A 20,993-nucleotide genomic window follows, 5' to 3' on the forward strand; every position below is an offset into this window, starting at 1 on the left:
TGCTGGGACCTGGGTGGGGGTCTTGGCGGGCGGGGGCGGGGGTCTCCCCGGGCTCTACCTCCCGCGGCCGAGGCTACCCTGCGAGCCGCGGCCTGAGCCTCGGGCCTCCACAACTGTTTCCAAACTGCCGAGGCCGGAGGTGGGCGCGCGGGGGCCCGAGGGACAGGCCCGGGGATTTGGGGTTTAATTGTGTGTCTGGACGCTCGGGCCGCGGGCGCAGGCAGAGACGGCCCCGGGCGAGTTGCAATCGAGGTATCACCGCGCCGGCTTCCTCTTCGGCCCCGCGACCCCCTCCCCCCGCCCCGGGGGCAGAGCTAGGGAGGGGAAGCCAGGATTTTAACCACATTAGCATTCACATTCCTGGGAGGATGCAGCGCTCGCCTGGACCTGGCTGATAGAAGCCTCTTGCACTGTTTTTATTTTGGGCCAGCAGCGCCCTGTAATTGTCCAGAACACATGGTTGTCTCCCCCCCCCCCACCCTCTTCTTCCTCCACCACCAGCAGAGGAGAGAGAGACAGAAAGAGGAGAGAGAGTCCCCCTTTTTTTTTTTTTTGCATTTATCTTTTCCTTCCCCTTTCTTTATTAAAGGTCCGGGGAGTGGCGGCGGCCAATCAGCGCGCGGCTTCCATCTTGCGAGTTCAACTGCGAGGCTCCCGGGCCGGGCGAGGACGCGCGAGCAGCCCCCTCTCGCCTCCCGGGCCGGGGCGGCCGCGGCGGGCCGGCGTCTCGCCGGGGCTCTCGTGGTGCCGAGTGTCATATTGGGGCTCTTTTCGGGGTTTGCCGTGGGGCCGTGGGGAGGTAATTGGCTGGAGCCGGGCGGCCGGGCGCGGCGGCCAATCAGCGCGCGGCTTCTATCGGGCTTGAGTTATTAGACGCCGATCTGCAAACATCCTTCATCAGACACCAAGGAGAGGCCAACAGATGAGGGGAGCCATTTTTCTGCAATGGAATTAAATGGCCAAGTGGGTTTTTCCTTTGTTGCAAATGGGGAATGTTCTTCCTTTGGCTCCTCCACCATCCCGTTCAGGACGCTTCACTGTTGTGTTGTAACAAGGGGTCACCAGGCTTAAAGGATTCACAGTTGGAAGAAAGAAGAAGACTCTGTTTTTATTTTTATTTTTTTTAAAAAAAACCCTGGATTTTTCCTTTATGACTTGGAATCCATCTTTGTCTTATATAACTAGGTCATAGCACACTGTTAATGTCAGCAGTTAACAATTTTGAATTCCAAAAAAAAAAAACCTAAGTAAATGACATTTAATTTTTTTTTTCAACTTGGGTGAGTGGGGGTGGGGGGAAGCTTGGAGCTGTCTTAATCTGTATTCTCTTGACTGAACAATAAATTTTTAAATATGTATAGTTTCCTCTATTAAACACTTAAACCTGGCCATCTTATTAACTCCTTCTGCTCTCTCTTTTTCTTAACAAGGTAATGTTTTAAATGTATAGTTTTAGGACTAGCGAAATGGCAGCAACAACAACTTGTAAGCAGTTCTTACTCCTTTTTAAAGTTTTTTTAAAAACCTTGTTCATTGTAAGTAGCCAATCCATTGTCCTTACCAGTGTAGTTTTCATGTTAATGTTGCTGAGATGTCCTTTATTTTTCCGAACCTTCATCTGCATGTCTGTCTTTGTCGCTCTTGTCTAACATAAGCCAGTAAAAATGCTCGTAGACGATTTTTTGCTTTTATAAAGCCAAGGCTTTAGCTTTTAAGCTTTTGAGAATGTGTACAGCAGTGAATGCTAGTCAGCTTTCTTCCCAGAAAACAGGTACACTTTCTTTGAAAATCGATCTACTTGAAGAAAAACAGTTCTTGTTTTTCTTCTGGTCTCGCTAGAGGAGTGGGTGAGGGGAAAAGGAAGACCTCTTTGTGTCAAACAGACGAAAAGCCGTCACAGGAAACTAGATTAAAACTGGAAAACAAGTCCTGGCTGGTTTGAGCCAAACACCAACGTTCACTTGCGGGTATTTTTCGATGGTGGTTGGGGTGGCCGCGTGTCTCTTTTGCCTTTTGTTTGATTTGACTGTGTCTTTTCGCCTTTTGTCTCTTAATGACGGTCCCACCATTGCCATGTCCAGAGCAGTACACGGCCCTCAGCGAAGCCGCCTTTTGCCAACCCAACCCTGGAAAGTTCACAGAAGTGGAAGGACAGAAAATGCCATGAGAGTGTAACTTACAAAAAAGGTAACAACTACAAAAAAGGCACCACCGTCTCCCCCAAAACCCCCAACTAAACAAATCTTCCCCCCACCCCGAGATATTTTTTTCCAATAACACCTCCCAATCCTCCGCCCAGTCTGATCTTCCAGACTCCATGGCATCTGGCCGAGCGGGTAAGTTGAAGAGACAAACAAACAAAAAAAAATGCCTTTTGCCCCTTCGAGGAACTGTTTATTCCGAGCAGGCCAAGGGCTGCAGATGTGTGGGAGCTGAGGGGAGAAGGAGGTTTCTGGAGCTTTGAGTTTGGGAGCCGGACCCGGGCGGGGTGGGGGCCGAGGAGGGATCTTCGGACCCCTCAGCCCAGGTCGGGAGGAGAGGCTGGCTCCCCAGCGGCCTCGGGCGCCCGAGTCGCCGCCTGCCCCTCGCCCTCCTCGGTCTGAGCCTCGGCGGGGAGGGGGAGTGGAAGTGCTTTGTGGATGGGGTGGGGGGCACGAAGGACGAGGAGACGCGCCCGCCGGGCCGCAGGCCCCTCTCGCTGGGGCTGTGGGGTCTGGCGCCCCGGCGCCCGCTCGGCCGGCTCCGGCCGCGCCTGCGCCTCCGCGGCAACAAAGGACAAAGGCCGGCGTCCATGTTAGCACCGTGACGCAGCAACTCTTCCCGCCTGCAGCCCTGGCGTCGCCGGTTCCCCCGGCCGCGCGCGCGCCTCCCTCCCAAACACGAGTTTTATTTTCAGGTTCAGAGAAGGGCTGGGGCCGGGACTGGGGCCGGGCGGCTTGTGGCCGCCGCTCCCCGCGCCCTTCCCTCCTTCCCCGGTTGTCGTTGGGCGCCCGGAGCAGGGAGCGGCCCCGCGGCCCGGCCGGGCCCCGAGCGCCCCGTGCCACGGGCCGGTCGCGGAGGCCGTTTCGGGGGCCCTGGGGTCTGGGGGCGTCGCGCGCTGGGGCTCCCGCGCTCGCCTCCGCGAGGCGAGGCGAACAGACCGGCGCCATTTCGTGCGCCGCCCGCGGCTGGGGCGGTGGCGGCGGCCGAGCGCCAGGCGGGAGGAGGGAGGGAGGAGGGGAAGCTGGGGGAGGGGAGGCCGGCGCCCGGTCGCCCACGCTCCAGGCCGCCGCCCGCGTGGACGCCCCTGGCCCGTAGGCCTCGACGTCGAGTCTGGGCTGCACTGCTGGCTGGGACCTGTCACCCAAGTCGGGGGGGGCCCCCGCGGGCAGCAGGAGGCCTGGCTGCCCTCCCTCCCGCGCAGGAGCCAGTAGCAAAGGGCCGCGTAGCTGAACTGGGCCTGGAGGCTGCCCTCCGGCCCCAGGCTGTACACGAGTTTTCGTTTTGCACGTTGGGCTCGCAACAGCCCTTTAATAGTGGAGCCCCAGGTGCTGGGGGCCCCATGTCCTCAGTTTGGGCCGGAGGCCCTAGCAGAAGCCACCGACGCCCGAGCTGGTTGTCTAGGGCACGCCCTCCAAATGGGCTCTAGAGGCTAAGGTGGGGGTTGAGGCCTGCGAAGACTGCGAGGGGCCTCCCGCCCCCGGGCAGAGGGCTCGAGGGGGAAACCTCTCACATCTCTGGCCCTTGCTGGGGGAAGGAATGCGGACGGGGCGGACCTTTGGAAATGCAGATGAGTCGCCTGCTGCTGATTTTCGCTTGGGCTGAACCTTGGTGACTCAGCCACCCCCGCTCTGAACCATTCCAGAGTGAGGGCGCCTTGGCAGCTAGAATAGGGGGGGAGGCAGTTGTAAGAATCCCCTTCCGTTCCGGAGATCCTATCTGGTTTGTGGCCATTACCTCCCTAACTCTCCGGCTTCTCCCTCCCACCCCCAGGCTTCTGGCCAGAGAAGGGGCAACACGTCGGTCCCCCCAGAGTGGACCGTCCTCCTCCGAACAGCAGGAACAGGCCTAGTTTGGCTCTGACAGTCCTCCCAGTAAGGTAGGCGTGAGGCCTTTCCCAATCTGTAAGGGGGATTTGGGGGGCTTTGGCCTGGAGCCCTGGGAGGGCGGACACCTCCAACTCGTTAAGCTGGTTCTGCAGCCCCTCCCCCACACAGATGTGCAGGGGTGTGTGTGTGTGTGTGTGTGTGTGTGTGTGTGTGTGTGTGTGTGTGTGTGTGAAATCGGCGGCCTGCCGGGCCCATCCATCCCTGCCTGTCAGCCTCTGTTGTCAGAGTTTGGGGCGTGCAGTTCTCTGCCTATTTAGTAGCGCTGGAGAGGCCGGCAGTGCTGGCAGTGCTGGCGAGCGTTTCCCAGCGGTGTTTCGTGGTGGGGGATGGGTCCTGGATGCCTCTGAAGGACACCTCGGCTGCCAGGAAGCCCAGCCCTTCTCTGGCCCTTCCTTCCTGCCCCCAGTGTCCGCCAGTGGGGTGAATGGTTGAGCGAGGGCCCTTCCCCTCCTGTGTCTGGTTGCTGGGGAGGTGAAGCACGGGGCCTGAGGTCTGGGCCAGCTTCCTCTGAGAGGCTTCTTGCCTCTTCTGCTTCCTGGGAATTCCCACGATTACCTCCCCACCCCCCACACCGAAACCAGCCGTAGCTGGAGTAGCGCACAGCGGCTGCCGTTTGCCTGCCGCGACCTCGCCAGGGTGGCCAGCGGGGCTGGGTCAGTGTTTCTCAGGCAAGTGTGCTGCTGAGTCACTGCAGAACTCATTCCCAGCGACCCTGGAGTTCCTGGTTCAGTTGGTGGGGCCCGAGAAGGCGCGTTTCCGACAAAGCCCCAGGTGGTGCTGATGAGAGAGCCCAGTGCTTGGCACAGGGTCGTTGGCCTCTAATAATGGCAACTCTCTGTTCCTTCTGACACAAGCGGTGCCGCAGTGTCCCGGTCTCTTTGTCTCCGGGAAGCTCCACAGCTGGACACCGTGTGGCCCTTGATCTCCCAGCCTCCACCCCATGTGGTCTCTAGTACGTGATGACTTTGATGAGCCATTTGGGTTCAGGTGCCACATTTGAGCTGCCTCCCCCGTTTGGCTCGCAGCTTGGCTTCCGTATCAGGTCAGCCCTGCCTGCTGTCACGCCACTCAAGCTGAGGTGTGTGGGGGGGGGCTGCTGCAGGACTTGCCCCTGACGTTTTCTTTGCAGGCGTCTTGGTGCTTAATCAGGGGAGGGTCTGAGGCAGGTGTCTGTGGGCTTGAGGCTCCCAGGTGCCAGTGACCTTGGGCAAGTCTCCGTGTAAAATGATAGCGTTGTACGCTGTCACTGTTGGGAGGATTAACTGTGAGGAAGGGGGCCAGCGGCGTGTTCAGGCTTCACACTGGTTAGCCTCCATTCCAACTGGAGGCTGGGCCGCTTTCCAGCTCCTCCCCTATCAGCCCACCCCGAGCACGTGGCTGAGCCTCAGGGCTGGGGCTCCCTGAAGGAAGGCAGGAGGCAGCGTCATTCTAACTCCCATGTCGTCTGAGTCTGGCTGGTGGCCTGCCCTCTGCTCTGTGAACACTCAGGATTTGGGGTCACACGCCCACCCCTCCCTCCAGCATATAAATGACTCACCCAAGGTCATGAGGCCACCACCCTCGGCCAGGACTGGGTTCCAGGTGTCTTGATGAACAGCCCAGCGTCCGTGTCCGAGGCACCCCCTCGCCCCAGCTGTCTGGGTTATTTCGGGTGCCCTCCCGTGCCAGCTGTCTGCTGGCATCGCCCCCAGGAGCCGGGGAAGCTGTCTGGCTGCGAGTAACCTGAGTGCTGCTCTGGGCTCCTTGTGGCTCCTTCTGGCTCCCGTGCTTTAGACTCTCCCGTCCCAGATTAGCTGGGTGAGGTCCATCTTGTCCTTTTCTGGGGGGCAAGGGGGTGCACCCCACCACACCCCTTTGTAAAAGTTGGTGCGCCTCTTTCCTCCTTCCACAGATCTCAGGTTTCAGTTCAACTGTGCTGTTGAGGAGCCCATTCAAATCTCCTAACTCCTCACCTCACTGGCCGCCTGAGGGTGTCCTGTGACCCTTTGGATAGGGCCCTTGTGGCCGCAGAGGCAGAGATCTTGACCTGCCATGGCTGCAGATGGTTCGATAATTCACTGAAACCCTCCCCTTTTGACTGCTGCCTGCGGGGCCGCAGCCAGTTCTTCCACTCTTGCCCTGGGAGCAATTAGGAAGCAATTAGGTGCTGAACTGTGTGGTCTGGGCGAGATTCTTGGGAGAGGTGTCCCGGTGACCTGACCTGGAAGCTCGCCTTCAGCCTATGCGCTCCCTGCTTCCATTTTTCTCTTACCCCTTCTTTTTTCTTTGTGCCCCCCACCCCCAACCTCATCACCTCCAGGGCTAGGGAGGGGTTGTCATTCCTTCTAGCCCAGAGGGCGGCCCCGCCCACCGGTCACCCAGGGGGCGAGGGGCGGGGCAATCCTGGCCTGGAGCCTGCCTGGAGAGGGCCACGCCAGCGGAAGGGCAGCTGGCTGGCCGGACTTGCTTTACCACTGGACACCAGAGTCCCGCCTCTTCCGGCCCAGCCACCGAGAGGGAGAGCCCCAGCATGGAATACGACCTTTTGGACCCTCTGGGTGGAGATGCAGTCGCGTGGACTATGGAGAGAGGCAGGCACCCTGCCATCTCAAGGCTGTGTGGGTCCACTGATGTCTCCACCTGGCCGGTGACCTTAGCAGGCCTCTGCCCCTCTGGGAGCATGGGTCTTCATTGGTGACCCACGAGGAGGAAGTTGGCAGGTAACCTCCTGAGCCATTTCTGAAGCCGGCTTTGTGAGGGGAAACTTTTTGGGTGGCAGTGACTCCCCAGGCTACCTGGGCCACCACCTCCCATCTCTAGGAACTCAGAGAAAAGTTTAGTCTATGCAGGCTCAGTGTTTTCAGCTTCATGCAGAGTGGGTGACTCCTCAGGTGTGCAGTGCCCTCTTGGGACGTTCAGAGGCCCCAGGGAAGTGGAAGTCCTAGGCACTGTCATTAGCCATCCTCGCCTGTGCCCCCAGACCCTGTCCCCACAAGAGGAGAGCAGCTCTGGGTCTTCTCTCCCCAGCTCAGGTGGTCTCACCGTGGCACGGGCCACCTGGCCAGCCCCACCTGGCTTCGGCATCTCAGCGGCTCTGTGGCCAGGACCGGTTTCCAGTGTCTTGCTTGCTTTCCTAACTCTCCCTAGGAGTTCCTGGTGACTAGAGGCAGAGTGACCTGGGGCCTCGGCACATCTCACAGGTAAGAAAGCAGGGCTCCTGGGCGTGAGGGTGCGCCCAGAGCTTCAGCTGGCCTGCCCTGGCCCTGCCACCTCCAGGGAGCTGAGCAGCTGGCCTGGCTGCTGGGTATTTTTAGCTACAGGACCCCCGCCCCCAGCTTGGCCCCCCTCACACCCTCTCCCTCAGACTGGGGCTGGGATGCTGCCAGCCCCTTGGCCAGGCAGGGGGCGGGGCCCGTGTCAGCTGTTCTGCCCAGACCCAGGCAGGGCTGGGGACTCGCTTTCCTCTCCTCCCTCCTGCCCACATAGTGTAAGTGGTTTGGTCATAAGTCAGAATTATCACTTGAACAATAATTAAATTTAAAAAATGCTTTAAAAAGATTATCACCCTGTTTCTCAAGTGAATAGTGGACACTGGGGCTTGAGGATAGGTGGGAGCCCTCCCCATGAGCTGCTGTGGTGTCTCCTGGCCTAGTTCGCTCAGCGTGGGGCAGCCTTTCTAAGTGAATTCTCCCGGGCCCCTCCCTCCCTTACTCTCCCAGTCCCTCCCTGCACTTTAGGGTCCCTGCTGCAGCGGAGTTAGGCTGAAGATGAGGCCACTAAGGTGAGTGACTGGTTCTCCTCCCTTCACTCCAAACCCTCTTCCATCTACCTTGCCCTCCTGGGGTCCTAGGGTCATTTCTGGCATGTCTCTGGGCCTGGTCTGTTCTGCCAACTTGAGGCTGCCTCACCAGCCATCACAGCTCCTCTGTGGTCTCCAAAGAAAGCTCGAGGGTCCAGCTTTGGCTGGGCCTGTTCAGGAGCCTTGTGTCCAGTGTCCCCTGCTTGAGCCTGGCAGCCAGGCCCTCCCGAGCTAACCCCTGTTACCTTGACAACAGCTTCTGGCCTCCTTCCTCATTCCCCAGCTTCTGCCAAACCTGGCGGGGGTTTTCAGCCACCGTGCATTTACCCCGGCTGGGTACCCTTCTGGCCTGCCTGCCCTACACTTGCCAAGCTTTTTATTAGTTCACCTACCCCCCACCACCTCTCAACCTTCTCTGAGCTCCTTATAGGCAAGAATACAATTGCTTCTCAATAAACTTGTGTTTTGGAAAAAAAAAAAAAAAAGATTGAGTTCCTGGTAATTTTTCTAGGGGTGCTTGACTCAGCCGATGCCATCTGGTTTGGTCACAGGGCAGGGCTTCCACCCAACAACCTAAAAAACGGGGCCTTCAGGTACCACCTCTTCGCAGCTCTGGCTCTTTTGGGGCTTCCATGGGCAGTCACTGCTGCCCTCTGGCGGTCAGACCCTGTCTTGACCCGGCATTTCTGAAACTGCCAGGTTGGCAATTTCCTCCCTTTAAGTCAAGTTTGCCACATCTTTGCTGAGAACTTGAAAGTTGGTAACCTTCCGGGTGGGGTGAGGGCAAGAAGATCCTGCATCCTGCCAGCCCCTCTCGGAGTTCCCACCCAGCCTGGGAGGGCCCTGCTCGCTCATTGGGCCGTGCCCCAGTGCCTAACCTGCCTGCCCTCACCTGCTCCAGGGGTCTCCTGCCATTCCTACCACTGGCCTGGTTTGTAAAAGGAAGTCAGCCCAGGTTCGCAGGGAGGGGGCGGGGTGGGGACAGGGGCGATGGCAGCCAGCCACCCTATAGTACTTGGCATGTGCGTGCTTTACAAGTAGCTGCTTTGGTCAGGGTGGTGGGAAGACGGGAGAATCCTTGGGATGTGGCTGCTGGCTGGAGAATAAGATGGCCCCCTAATTAAGATGCTAGATGGAGGTAAGGGTTATCAGTGTCCAAAGTGGGCAAGGGGGCCCAGCTGGTCTCTGTCAGCGCTCTGCTGGCCGCGACCGCATCTGGGTGTCCTGCTCCCTTAAAAAGCCCCTACTAAAAAGTCGCCCACCTACGCGTAGTGCGGGGTGCTCACCTGCACCGAGGCGATCGCCCGACAGAGGGCGCCACGAGTCCACTTTGCACCCCTACGGAGGTGGGGGTAAGCGAAACCACTATTTCCCACCCCCAACCCGCACCCACGCAGGCGCGGGGAGACCCAGACCAGGTGGGTAGACAGCCCCCCCCCCGTGCCAGCATCTTCCTTGGCACCACCAACCTACCTCCTGTGGGGAAACAGGTCACAGGCAGACTTGCCCCAGGCCACAGCTGGAGCAGGGCAGGCTAGGGGGCTCTCCCCAAGCTCGAAACCAAGGCTCCGCGAACCCAGGTGCTAGGTGGGGGGCACAGTTCACCAATCAAAGAGTCCCTGTCAGAACCAGCCAATCGAAGAGCCCCTGGCAGAGGGCGGAGTCTGCCAAATAGGGGTGCCCAGTGAGGAGCCGCGGAAACGGTGGGATCTTGACAGTGGGGGGCGCGCCATTATGAGTGGGAGGAGGGGACGTGGTCAGGCGCTGTTTGTGCGGCTGAGCATTCCCGTTCCTCAGTTACCTCGGTTTCCCCGCAACTGAGAGGCGAAAGCCTTGTGCTGGCGCCCTAGCAGGAAGGAAACTGAGGCTGGAGGTGGGCCTGGGTGGCTGCCTGACGGAGGAGGCGCTAGCAGCTAAGGGGCGGAGCTTGTTGCGGCCCCGCCCCCGGCTGGTATCTGCTCGGCACTGTTCCCCGCGCGCTGCCGCCAAGTCTGCCAGGTCTGCGGGCTCCGCACTATGGACGCCTCGGGGACCCCGGCACAGGCCGCTGCCCCGGGCCCGGGTAAGAAGGAGCTGAAGATCGTGATCGTGGGCGATGGCGGCTGCGGCAAGACTTCGCTGCTCATGGTGTACAGCCAGGGCTCCTTCCCCGAGGTGAGGCCAGCGGAGGGGGGCACTGGAGGGCGCAGGATGGAGAAGGGGGCTGGGCCGGGGCCCCGGGAGGGCGAGAGACAGCCCTCAGCCTGCACCGAGCCCAGGCCCTGGGTCCCCGCCGTCCTGCGCACCGGGTGGCGGCCACCACCCCGGGTCTCCCCCTTGGGAATTCCAGAGTCTCGTGGTGTGAGGGGTGCTGAGCTGGATGGGGCAAAGGTAGAAGGGGACAGGGACCTTAGCCGGACACCCTGGGACTCCGCCGCACTCCTGAAGACCCAACCCTACCCCTTATCCCACAGCATTACGCCCCATCCGTGTTTGAGAAGTACACGGCCAGCGTGACCGTGGGCACCAAGGAAGTGACCCTGAACCTCTACGACACCGCCGGTGAGTCCGCCCAGAGGGTTCCCCTGCCCGGACTTCCCCACGGCCATCCCCGCCGCCAGCCTCCGTGGGGCCCCGACAGCCTATCATTCCTGGAGACAGGAGAGGGGCGCTGGCTGGGAGCTGGGCGACCCTGGTGGCAGAGAGGACCTCTGTTACCCCATCTGTAAAAGGAGGGTTTTGGCCCAGATGAGCTCCCTGCCTCCACCCAGCACTGATGTAGTGAGAGCCAAGGGCTTTGCTCCTCCTCTCCTGTGGTTCTAGAAAATCGTGGGCTTCCTTCAGCTTTCCCTTAGAGCCAGGGTTTTCCCGCGTCACCTGTCTCCTCAGATTCTTTGAGCCCCAGATTTGGAGCCTCTGATGCTGGGATACCTCTGGGCCCTACGTCTAGAATACTCTGGGCTCCTGATCAGAGCTCCTGACGCCCAGATTCTGTGGCCGACAGCCCCGTGGCTCCAGGGTCCTGTGAACGCAAATTTTGATTCCCAGGCTTGTGGGGATCGCAGGGGCTGCCTGCCGTGGGCGGTTCTGGAATTCTTCGCCCTACCGATGGCAGCCTGTGGCTCCAGGGCTATGCCTCCTGGCTCCCTGGAAGAAACAGGCCCAGAGGAGGGAGCCGAGCTCTGGAGAGTCTCGGAAGCAGGTTCTTGCCGCCACCTGCAGCTCCTGGCAGGTTTATTATGCATCACTCACCGGTACCTGCTGCTGGGGATGGATGGGAGGAGCACAGCCAATGAGAGGATTTGGGTGACACTGGTGGGGGGGGCACTGCCTGCCTCTGGGAGTTTCTGTCTTGCCTGGGCCCCCCTCTGGACCTGCACAGACATTGGGGAGCAAAGTTCAGGATCCCCAGCTGGCGCCTCACCCAGCCTTTGTGACTCAGTGTTTAGTAACCTGCACCAAACCCTGTCATCCAGCGCCCCTTCCCCAGGCAAGCCCTGTGTGTATGAGGTGAAGCCTCCGGCTGGCCTGGAATGGAGCCAGAATCCGTACACCCCACCCCACTGCAAGCTGCCATTAGCATCTCCCTGTCTACCTGGAGTGTGTGGAGAGGGACTGGCCGCTCCAGTCCCAGACGCCTCCTCTGTGCCTGACTTCTGGCAGGCTTTGTGGTTTGAGTGTATCGGCGCCTGTGGTGGCCTCTAAGGACCTACTGGGTGAGGAACCTGCAGGGCTGCCCCCAGAACAGGGATGTGTCTCACCCCCCCACACACACACAAAGGCTTCTGGGCAATTCCCAGGGGCGTGGCCACAACAGCAGTAACAATTTGGTGTGTTTTCGGGCGCTCAGTTTCACATTTCCTGTCTGGGCCCAGGGAGGGAGCTCTGGGTGGAGCGCTGGTGGGACAGGGACTGTCCTGGGGAATGTGTCCCCTCTGCCCTCAGGGCGGCTCTCCTCTCAGACCTCATGGTTAAGTGTCCCTTGCTGCCTTCCCCATCAGACCCCTCGCGGGGCCCAGCTCTTTTCTGGTCTGGCCCAGAGAAAGATGCTCAGCGAACATGTCAGGGTAGGTTGTCACAAGAAGGTTCTAGAAAGCTTCTTGTTTTAAAAAAGGATTTGCTCTAAGGGCTACTTTGGGGGTGGGGGGATGGAGGCAGCTCTGTACCCTGCGTCATCAGATTCACGTGACCACCGGGGCAATGCTGACCCTGTTCGTCCACATGTCCATAAGCTTTGGAGTCAGATCTGGGCTTTCAGGCCAGCTCCCCAGCTGGGTGTCGCTGGGTTCGCCTGGGCCCCGGTTTCCTCATCTGTAAGAGGAGCCGAAGTAGTTGTGAGGCTGAATGAGGCCCACGTGACGTCGTGCAGCACTTAGCACGGGGGCTGGCTCTGGGGAAGAGGTCATGAAGTGTCACTGTGATTTGGGAGCCCCCCCTCCCACCCCATCCAGGCCAGAGCACAGTCTGTGGCTCTGCAGGGCTCTGTGCGCCCCACTGCAAAGCCAGCAGGATGCCTCTCAGTGGAGTCGGGGAGCAGACTGGCCCCCAGTCGGCAGCCCAGGGAAGGGCGGGGCTTGCTCCCTCCTCAGGGGACTCCCCCCCCCTTGGAGGAGTGTGGCTGAGACTGTGGGTGCTTGGCTATGGCAGGGCTTGTGGAATGGATGAAGAAGCAGCTAGAGAGGTCCTGGGTGACAAGGGTGATGACGTTCGTCTCTGCGTGTGCATAGGCAGATATCTGGGGAATGTGCTGGACAAGGATGGCCAGGTGACCAGACAAAGGTGGAGACTGAGCAGTGAAGGGAGTGACCAAGCCGGAGATGAGTCTAGTCAGAGTTGTTGTGGAAGGTTCTAGAACCTGATAGGCTAGACTCTGCAGCAGGGGGGTTCGGAGAAGGGAGGGTGCAGGGTGGTGTCTTTCCAACCAAGCAGGGCTGATTAGATTTCTGGGACAGGGGAGGCTCTGGGTCCAGTGGATTTCCCCACACCCAAGACCCCACACACAAGGGCCCCTGTGGGGGGGCTGGTCAGGCTGCTTGTCTCCGTCCTGTGGGGACAGTCACAGACGCACAGTGACAGAGGGTGCATGGAGCTCTCAGTGCTCAAAGCCGAAGGGAGGCAGGGGCTGTGAGTACCTGCCCCCCCATCCCAGCAGCCTCGCCTGCCGCCCCAACACCCTCACCGACACCGTCAGAGACAGGAAGCTGTGGTGAGGTCTGAAGTTTCCTGGGCAGGGGGGAGGTGGGGGCGGGTGGGATGTTAAGACACCCACAAGAGACACGAGAGATGGGGCTACTGGGGCCTCGGGGTGGGGCCCAGGGTTGGGGCATCACAGGACGGGGTGGGGAGTGACTGGGAAGGTGGGGCACGTCTGTGGTTGTAGTCCCAGCCTTCAATGGGGACACTGGGAAAAATGGGGGCAGAGGACTTGCTAAGACAAGGAATCAGGGACGAAAGCGGTGTCCAGGAGCCAGGAGCACTGGAGGCTTGGGGAGCCAAAGCCGTGGGTCCTCAGCCTGGACCAGTCACCGGGGAGGACACGCAGGGGCGTGGGCCCCAGAGCTCTAGTAAAAGCGGGTTCCTTTTCCGGCACTTCCCCTTCTCACGTGGTCTGCACCCACCCAGACCAACGCCCTGGCAGGAGCTGGGACCCAGCTGCCCTGTGTTTGTCCTCCAGCCAATTCGGGGACCACTGTGGCTCCACGACACCCTGACTTCTCACTCCAGCTCCGCACTTTCAAGACCCCTGTCCCCGACAGGGTGACTGCCCACAAAGGAAACACCTTCTCCGGAGGCGGGTGCGCTCCTCACTTCCTCCTCTCCAGAAACCAATGCCTCCTTTTGCACGAAACGCTGGGGCCTTTTAAACATCTGAAACCCATTTGCAGGGGCCAGAGAGGGACGCCTGGAGGCCCTGGCGTGACTGTGGGTAAACTGTGGCTGGAGGACCCCGTGCAGGGGGGCTCCGCAGAGCCAGGGTTAGAGCCCTCCCCAGGACCCCGTCCCCCGGAAGCTTCCATTTCAGCGGTAACCGGGCAGCAGTCCCTCACCAGCAGTCTCTCACCACTGCCCAGCCCTGCTTTGCCCGCAGGCCTTTCAGTTTCAAGGCCAGGGTTGTCACTCCCTTCTCCAGATAAGGAAACTGAGGCCCAGAGCCGGAAGGCCAGTCACGGAGGGCGAGGCTGCATGCAGCCGGCCCTCCTGACTCACCTGGGAGGCCACGAGGGCGCTCCACCCCGCCCACGGAGGCGTGAGGTCACCCGCAAGGCGGCCGTCTTCTCGCTGCTGGCCATGTCTGCGGGAGGAGGCCCACCCTGGATCCTGGGGACAGCTGAGCCAGGCACAGTCCAGCCAGAGAGGCAACCGGGAGGAGGGGCTGGGCCCCAGGCTGGCCGCCCAGCCCCTCCCAGAATCCCTCTCTCCTTGAGACACCTGTGCCGGCAGCCTTTCCTCCATCTGGTCAGGGCTGGGCTTTGTCGAGTGGGGACAGCTCCCCGTGCTTTGGGGTGGAGTGAGACAGGCACCCCAAAAGTCCTGCCTGTGGGCCCCTGCCCTCACAAAGCTTCCTCTTTGTAAGAAGAGCTGTGTGACCATGGACGAGTTGCTTGGCCTCTCTGCGCTGCAGTGTCTGCCACTGTAAAACGTGGTAACAGCCCTGTGGTCCAGGGTCCTAGTGACGAAGGGGGAGTCGGCCAGTCGAGGGCTTTGTGTGGGGCCCGGAGGTTGAAGAATGACACTGACCATTTTTATTATTGTTGTCATCTGCTTCTCACACGTCCCTCTCACAGGCAAGGAAACCAAGGTCTAGAAGTTAATTCCAAATTGGGAAGGCTTCCAGGGAGAACTGGTCCCTTCAGAGCCGCTTGGCCGGGAGCTGACCTTGGACTTGGGGACTGAGTTGGGCTCCAGCTCCCAAGGAGCCTGCCTGTGACCTTGAAAAATGCCCCCTCAGCCACCTGGGCGCCTAACAGGAAAAACCCTCCCTGCCCAGCTTACCTCCCCCGCCCCCGCCCAGTGGCAGCTTAAATGAGCACAGGTGACGAAAGAAAGTGCAAACACCAAAGGCCTCGGGGATTGTCGATGCCCCTCGTCCACCTGCCCGCCGGTTCACCAAACGGAACTGAGCTTGCCAGGGTCCCAGGGAGTTCAGTTCCGGTGACTGGCACGGGGGGGGGGGGGCAAACAAACGAGAAATGGAAGAACATTGCTGCCTCAGGTGGCGAGACGAGCTAGACCGAAAAGTAAAGCCAGTCAGCCCGTGGGACCGACTGGCAAGGAGGCTGTTTCAGAGCCATTCTCCAAAGGAGGTGACACTTCGGCAGCCACCTGCGGGAAAGGAGAGACCGAGGCAGCTCCTACCTGGGGACAGCCTTCTAGAAGAGGTGACAAGAGCAAGGGCGGAGTCCTGGGGTGGAGCCGGCTCCACCCGATGCCCCCCTTCGGCCCCGGCAGTTGGGCTTCTGCCCTTCTCAACGCTGCCCCAACTGCCACGGGCAAACCCGACGGCACCCCAGCCCCGGTCTCCCCGAGTGACGACAGGTGAGCAGCTTCAAAAACGCCACCAGCCAGTCTTGATTGGATGCCTGACAGGTGCCAGCAATTAAGTTTTTAAAAAATATTTTATTTCTGCCCTGGCTGGTGTAGCTCAGTGGATTGAGTGTGGGCCTGTGAACCACATGATGGCGGTTCGATTCCCAGTCAGGGCACATGCCTGGGTTGTAGGCCAGTTCCCAGCAGGGGATGCACTGGAGGCAACCATACATTGATGTTTCTCTCCCTCTCTCCTTCCCTTCCCCTCTAAAGATAAATAAATAAAATCTAAAAAAAAAAATTATTTCTTCTTAGAGGGGATGAGAGGGAGAAAGGGAGAGAAGCTTGGACGTGGCCCCCGTAAGCGTCCTGTCCGAGGACTGTGCCCGCGGCCCAGGCACCGGCCCTGACTGGGAATTGAACCGGCGACACCTCCTCTTGCAGGATGACACCCCATCCACCAAATCATGCTGGTCGGAGCCCAGGAATTAATGCCCAAGGGCAGAAAGGCCCCTGCCCTCAGGGCGTTTACGGTCCACAGGGACACAGGCCGTACAAGAGGACACTCCAGAGTCCATGTGGACAGACCGGGCAGGGCGCACCCTGAACCAGGCGAGATGAGGGGAGGCGAGGGGTGCAGTTGGCCCCCTTTGCCAGCTCCGTGTCCGCCCCGGCCAGTTTTCTCCAGGGGAGTGGCAGCGTGCCGCGCCTTGCCGCTGTCATGAACAGGGTCACTCGCCGTAGAGGGTCGGCAGCTGCGTCCGCACAGAAGCAGAGAAGAACTCGGCTGTTTCTGCAGTGGGAACGCAGGACTTGGAACTGAACGGTGGGTGGCTTGGGTGCAGAAGGGGCCGTGCTGCAAGAAGGCGCCTCCTGCAGCAGTGACAGAAGCCCTGCGCCGTCACAGCAGCCACGGCCCCGTGTGGCGGTTCATCACCGGCAATATGGCTAGAGTAACGGAGGACCTGCATTTTTCATGTTAAATAGCCACGTGGGGCTGGAGACGGCACTGTCCCACTGTCCGGCAGCAGAGGTCAGTACAGGGACAGGGGGGGAAGGCACAGGCAGGAACAGCGGGCTGGGCCAAGTCGCCCATTCTTACAAGAATTTCTCCAGCTTTGTGGCCAGGAGGGCTGGGGGGTCAGAGTGCGCCCCGCCCACCCCTCCCCCTCTGTTGGGGGCGTTCTTGGCTCAGTGACAGCAGGGACACTCCTCCTGGCCTGGCCTCTGCTGTAACTGGCAGCCACCCTCTGCACACTGTCAGGGGCTCTGGTTAGAGGGGGAGCCCGTGGGGAGAGAGAGGGGTGACTGTCCTGTCCTCCGCGGGTGCCAGACGCAGGACCTGGCCTGTCTGCTCCGCGAAGAGGCCTTTGGCAGGGAGGGAGTGAAGGGCACCCGCCGCTGGGAGGGAGGGCGGGTCTGGGCGGGGACTCCTGGCCTCTGTGGCGAGTGGAAGAAGTCACCTTGCCCTTCTGCAGAGGTGCTGGGGGACTGCCAAGGAGTCTGGAGGGCGCTCGGCGCTCTGTGGGAGCTTGTCAGAGTTACGCAGTAGGACAGCGAGTGCACGACTTCCACGCAGCGCCCTGCCGCTGGTCTGGGGGTTGGCCAGCAAGGTCTGCACTCGGCCAGTGGACTGGACCAGCACGGGGCCCAGGGGCTGCTTGCCCACATTGGGCGCTCCTGCTGGGGTCAGGAAGAGGCCGCCCCTGTTCTCGGGCATCCTCAGAAAACCCGCAGGGCGGCGTCCTGGGCAGAGCCCCGGGTGCTCTCGCCTCTCGCGTGCTCCGGAGTGTTTCTACGTAGACAACCCAGGTGGAGCGAAGTGTAGACACTCGGCGCAGCTGAGGGAAGGTGCTCTTGGCACTCTTTTGGGCAATTTATCTGTGAGCTTGACATTGTACATATAAACATTTTTTGAAAAACCAAACCCACCGCTGTCCCGCCAGCCTTGGGCTCTGACTCCGTTGCTGCTGGGCAGGGGCCAAGCGTCAGACACGTCTCCCCCCATGTCTCCGCTGGGTGGCGGGGGTGACAGCTGCTGTGTGGGGTGGGGGCTCGTCGTCCCCAGCCATCCCTCCCCCTCCCTGGCGTTGGCTGAAATGGCGGCATGAATTCCACCTGAGGCTTCTGAGCCTGTGGGGGAGTCACGCTCCTTTAACTGAATTTCCGGGGAGGGGGCGGTTGGGGCCGGGAGGGTCGTCTCCAGCATAAGCAACTGTAGCAGCTTTCCAACCTCGTGGTCAGGCCCCACTCTGAGGACCGCATGGGTTTTATTTCGGCCAGTCCTGGCTCCCGTCCAGGACAGTGGGCTGTCCCTGTTCCCCAGGTGAGAAAACCGAAGCCTAGACACCGGTCACTTGTCCAGAACACCCCCAACCCCGCGCCCACCTGAGCCCAGACAGGGCCTTGGTTGGATGAGGCCAGCGTGCCTCCCTGACCCCCAGCCGCTCTCGGGTTCCAGGGCAGGAAGACTATGACCGGCTGCGGCCCCTGTCCTACCAGAACACCCACCTGGTTCTCATCTGCTATGACGTCATGAACCCCACCAGCTATGACAACGTCCTTATCAAGGTGAGGCCTGCCTCCCAGCCTGCCTGCCTCGGGGGGGGGGGGCACGAGGGGACACTGAAACCAGCCTGGGCCCTGACACCCAGCCTGTCTCTCCACAGTGGTTCCCTGAGGTCACGCATTTCTGCCGTGGGACCCCTGTGGTGCTCGTGGGCTGCAAGACAGACCTGAGGAAGGACAAGGAGCAGCTGCGGAAGCTCCGGGCGGCTCAGCTGGAGCCCATCACCTACCTGCAGGTAGGCCAGGGGCGCCTCCCTCCCTTCCCTGTCCCCACCCCACCACGGGCAGCCTGGGCCCCTCGGCACAGCTGCGGCCTAAAGGAATCCCAGGCCTTAGGCTTCTGCAGCGGGGCTGCAGACAGCTGAAGCAAGCAGGATTCTAAGAATAACAATTTAAAAATACCGATGACCCACGTACCCAAGCACTTTACCTTATGTCATCCTCAGAACCCCAGAGCGGGCACTGTTAGTACTTCCCATATTCAGGGGGTCAGTTCAGGGCTGGAGAGGTCAAGCAGCTCGCCCAGGGTCACACAGTGAACTTGAAGTATATGCTGTCCTGGTCACTCCGGCTCGAGTCTGGGCCCTTATCCACCCTCCCGCCTCATCTCCCCGAGGGGACCTGAGGGGCAGGCCCGGGTTTGGAAGCAGGCTCCTTCAGACTCCTGAGCGTCCTGGCAAAACCTAACCCTGTGGCCTGGGTGAGGCACGGGGGAAAAAGTGGGACACGAAGGGCAACTAGTCAAGTTTAATAAAAGGGAATACACATTAATGGAAGTAAACTTGCCTCAGAAACAGGAATCTCCTACCCTGGGAGCAAACCCTGTGTCCTGCATGGAGCCCTTGGGAAGGGAGAGGGTGTGTCGGGGTGGCCCACTTCTGCCTGAGGGAGGAGAGGGGGTGGGATGGAGGCCAGGAGGGGCTTCTGCCCACAGGGCCACGCCACACAGACCCTTCTGCTCCATCCGCCCACTCCCGAGGGCTGGCCCCGGGACGGAGGACAGAGGCCCCACACCAAGACCTCAGCCCCCGAGAGCCACTGAAGCGGCCCCCAGCTCCCGGCCCCTCACCTAATGCTGGCCCCTGTGTGCCCTCCCCCCTCCGCCAGGGCCTCAGCACCTGCGAACAGATCCGAGCCGCCCTCTACCTGGAATGCTCAGCCAAGTTTCGGGAGAACGTGGAGGACGTCTTCCGAGAGGCTGCCAAGGTTGCCCTCAGCGCCCTGAAGAAAGCGCAGCGGCGGAAACACCACCCGCTGTGCCTGCTGCTCTGACCCCGCCGGGCTGGGCCGGGCACACAACTTCAGGACGGGACTGACCGGGGGCCCAGCTCTTGGAGGGCACTTGGGGTTGGGTGTCTCCAGGGCCTACTGCCTGAAGTCTGCGGCAAGACTCGGGACGTTCTGGAACTCTCTCCTTTCCCTGCTGAGGCTCTGACTGTAAACTCTGCATCTGGGGCCCTCCTGCCAGCGGGTGAGGGTGCTGGACTCGGTTCCCCTGTACCCTGGAACTGGCATTTGCCCCCAGAACTCTGGGGTGCCCTCTCCACACCTTCCGCCAGCCGTGTGGGTCACCTTCGCACACCCAACAGGTCCTTGAAGCCCGTGCTCCGAACACCAGGCGACACTGGGGTGTGGGTGAATGTGGACTTGGCAGCACCCCAGGGGCCCCGAGCCTGTGGCTCCCTGGGCTCAGGAGATAGACCGGCTGCATCCTCCAGCTCCTGGCTTCCTTCCCCTGGGAACTCTCGGCCGTGAGGGGACCAGGCCTATCAGGGGAACGCAGACAACGGCCCCGGACATGGGGGCTGGCAACCCCCACTCCACCCCCTCCGCCCCACACAGAGGACGTCAGCCCCAGCCTTTGGCTTGGCCGACATCTTTCCAGACCTGGACACACATGACCAGGGGGAGGAGGGACTCGGGAAGCAAAACGAATGCCTGGACCACCCGGCGACCCCTGCTCTGGGTCTCCTCACCCACAGGAGCCCCCTGCCGCAACGCGAGATGGAAAGTGACACCGGCTCCTGATCTTGGACAAGTCCCTTCTCTCTACAGACTGTCCCTGTCTGTGAAAGGACAGTGCCGGCCCATGAAAGAGCCATCAGGCCCCTCTGTCCCTCATAGCCACCGCTTCAGCCAAAGCACGACCACCCTGGTCTCCTTCAAGAACGGACTTGCCCCACCCCAGGTGCAACCTCCTTCGGGGAAGGTCCGGGAATGTTTGAACAAGTGCCCCCAGTGGTTCTAACGCCCGAGACCGAGCTACTTGGTTCCTGAGCAAGTGCAGAAGTCAGCGCCACCAGACGGGACGCTGCCCCAGGTGGCCTCTGCCCCAGTGCCGTGGCCACTAAGGCCGAGCCTTTCTGAAGTCACCTGCTAGGGAAAGAGGCATCTGAAGTCCACTGCACCTCACCTGGGTTCCCCGAGGCCATGCCACACTCTGGGGACGGAACAGGGCGTTTGGTTCTGGCAGGATTCAGGGCCTCATGGACAAATGAGGGTTTAGGAACCAGGTCAGCAAACCTGGCCTGTGAGCCAAATCTGGCCACTCTGTTTGCAAATAAAGTTTTATTGGAAGACGGCCACTCATGCCCTGCACCTACAGGCTGACGTGGCTGTGATGGGCCGACCACCTGGCCCTTTACAGGGAAGATTGGTGACATCCAGACCAGGGCAGTGGGTTTCAGCTGGCAGGCCCCAGAGTTTCTGAAGCTCTACCTGACTAGACAGGGGCAATGACCTCTTTTCCCTTAAACGGTCAAGTAAAAAAAATAAATAACAGCCAACGTAATAGCTGTCCAGTTTGAATGAATCAAAATTATAACTTTTTTCTTTTGGTCAGATCAGGGGGAAAAAAAGATGTATTTTTTTGGTGCAGCATAATTTTAGTAGTTTACGTGTGCCGTGAAGTGACAAGGCTAAAAGTCACCGGTCTGGGGCAAACCCGACGCCCAGCGGGCGGCTGGGAGGCCTGGCTTGGCCCGGCACGGCCCTGAGGGAATGTTGCCAAGTCTTTCCCTTTTTCTAGGGAATTTCATATTTTTTAAATGTAG

General features: G+C 60.3%; 1 protein-coding gene and 1 long non-coding RNA gene across 7 annotated transcripts; both read left to right on the top strand.

The window, feature by feature from the left end:
- The first annotated feature begins 805 nt into the window (after positions 1 to 805).
- Positions 806 to 8,436, top strand: LOC119048636 (uncharacterized). Of its 5 annotated transcripts, none has more exons than XR_008392405.1 (3): positions 806 to 963; positions 2,082 to 2,187; positions 3,973 to 8,436. It is a non-coding gene; the product is annotated as an uncharacterized LOC119048636 (long non-coding RNA). The 5 variants fall into 5 exon arrangements; XR_008392406.1 differs by lacking the exon at positions 806 to 963 and adding an exon at positions 1,061 to 1,247; XR_008392407.1 differs by lacking the exon at positions 806 to 963 and adding an exon at positions 1,254 to 1,967.
- Positions 8,437 to 9,312: 876 nt separating this feature from the next.
- On the top strand, positions 9,313 to 20,028 carry RHOF (ras homolog family member F, filopodia associated). Of its 2 annotated transcripts, XM_037144352.2 has the most exons (5): positions 9,313 to 10,020; positions 10,320 to 10,407; positions 17,834 to 17,943; positions 18,042 to 18,176; positions 19,048 to 20,028. In XM_037144352.2, exons 1-5 carry the CDS (start codon positions 9,883 to 9,885, stop codon positions 19,210 to 19,212), a joined length of 636 nt encoding a protein of 211 aa, XP_037000247.2. In that variant the 5' UTR covers positions 9,313 to 9,882; the 3' UTR covers positions 19,213 to 20,028. The 2 variants fall into 2 exon arrangements, with proteins under 2 accessions (XP_037000247.2, XP_053525719.1); XM_053669744.1 differs by lacking the exons at positions 9,313 to 10,020; positions 10,320 to 10,407 and adding an exon at positions 13,299 to 15,381.
- Positions 20,029 to 20,993: the final 965 nt, after the last annotated feature.

Source organism: Artibeus jamaicensis, unplaced genomic scaffold, assembly GCF_021234435.1.
Source record: "Artibeus jamaicensis isolate MK-2021 breed Jamaican fruit bat unplaced genomic scaffold, CSHL_Jam_final contig_525, whole genome shotgun sequence".
Lineage (NCBI taxonomy): Eukaryota > Metazoa > Chordata > Mammalia > Chiroptera > Phyllostomidae > Artibeus > Artibeus jamaicensis.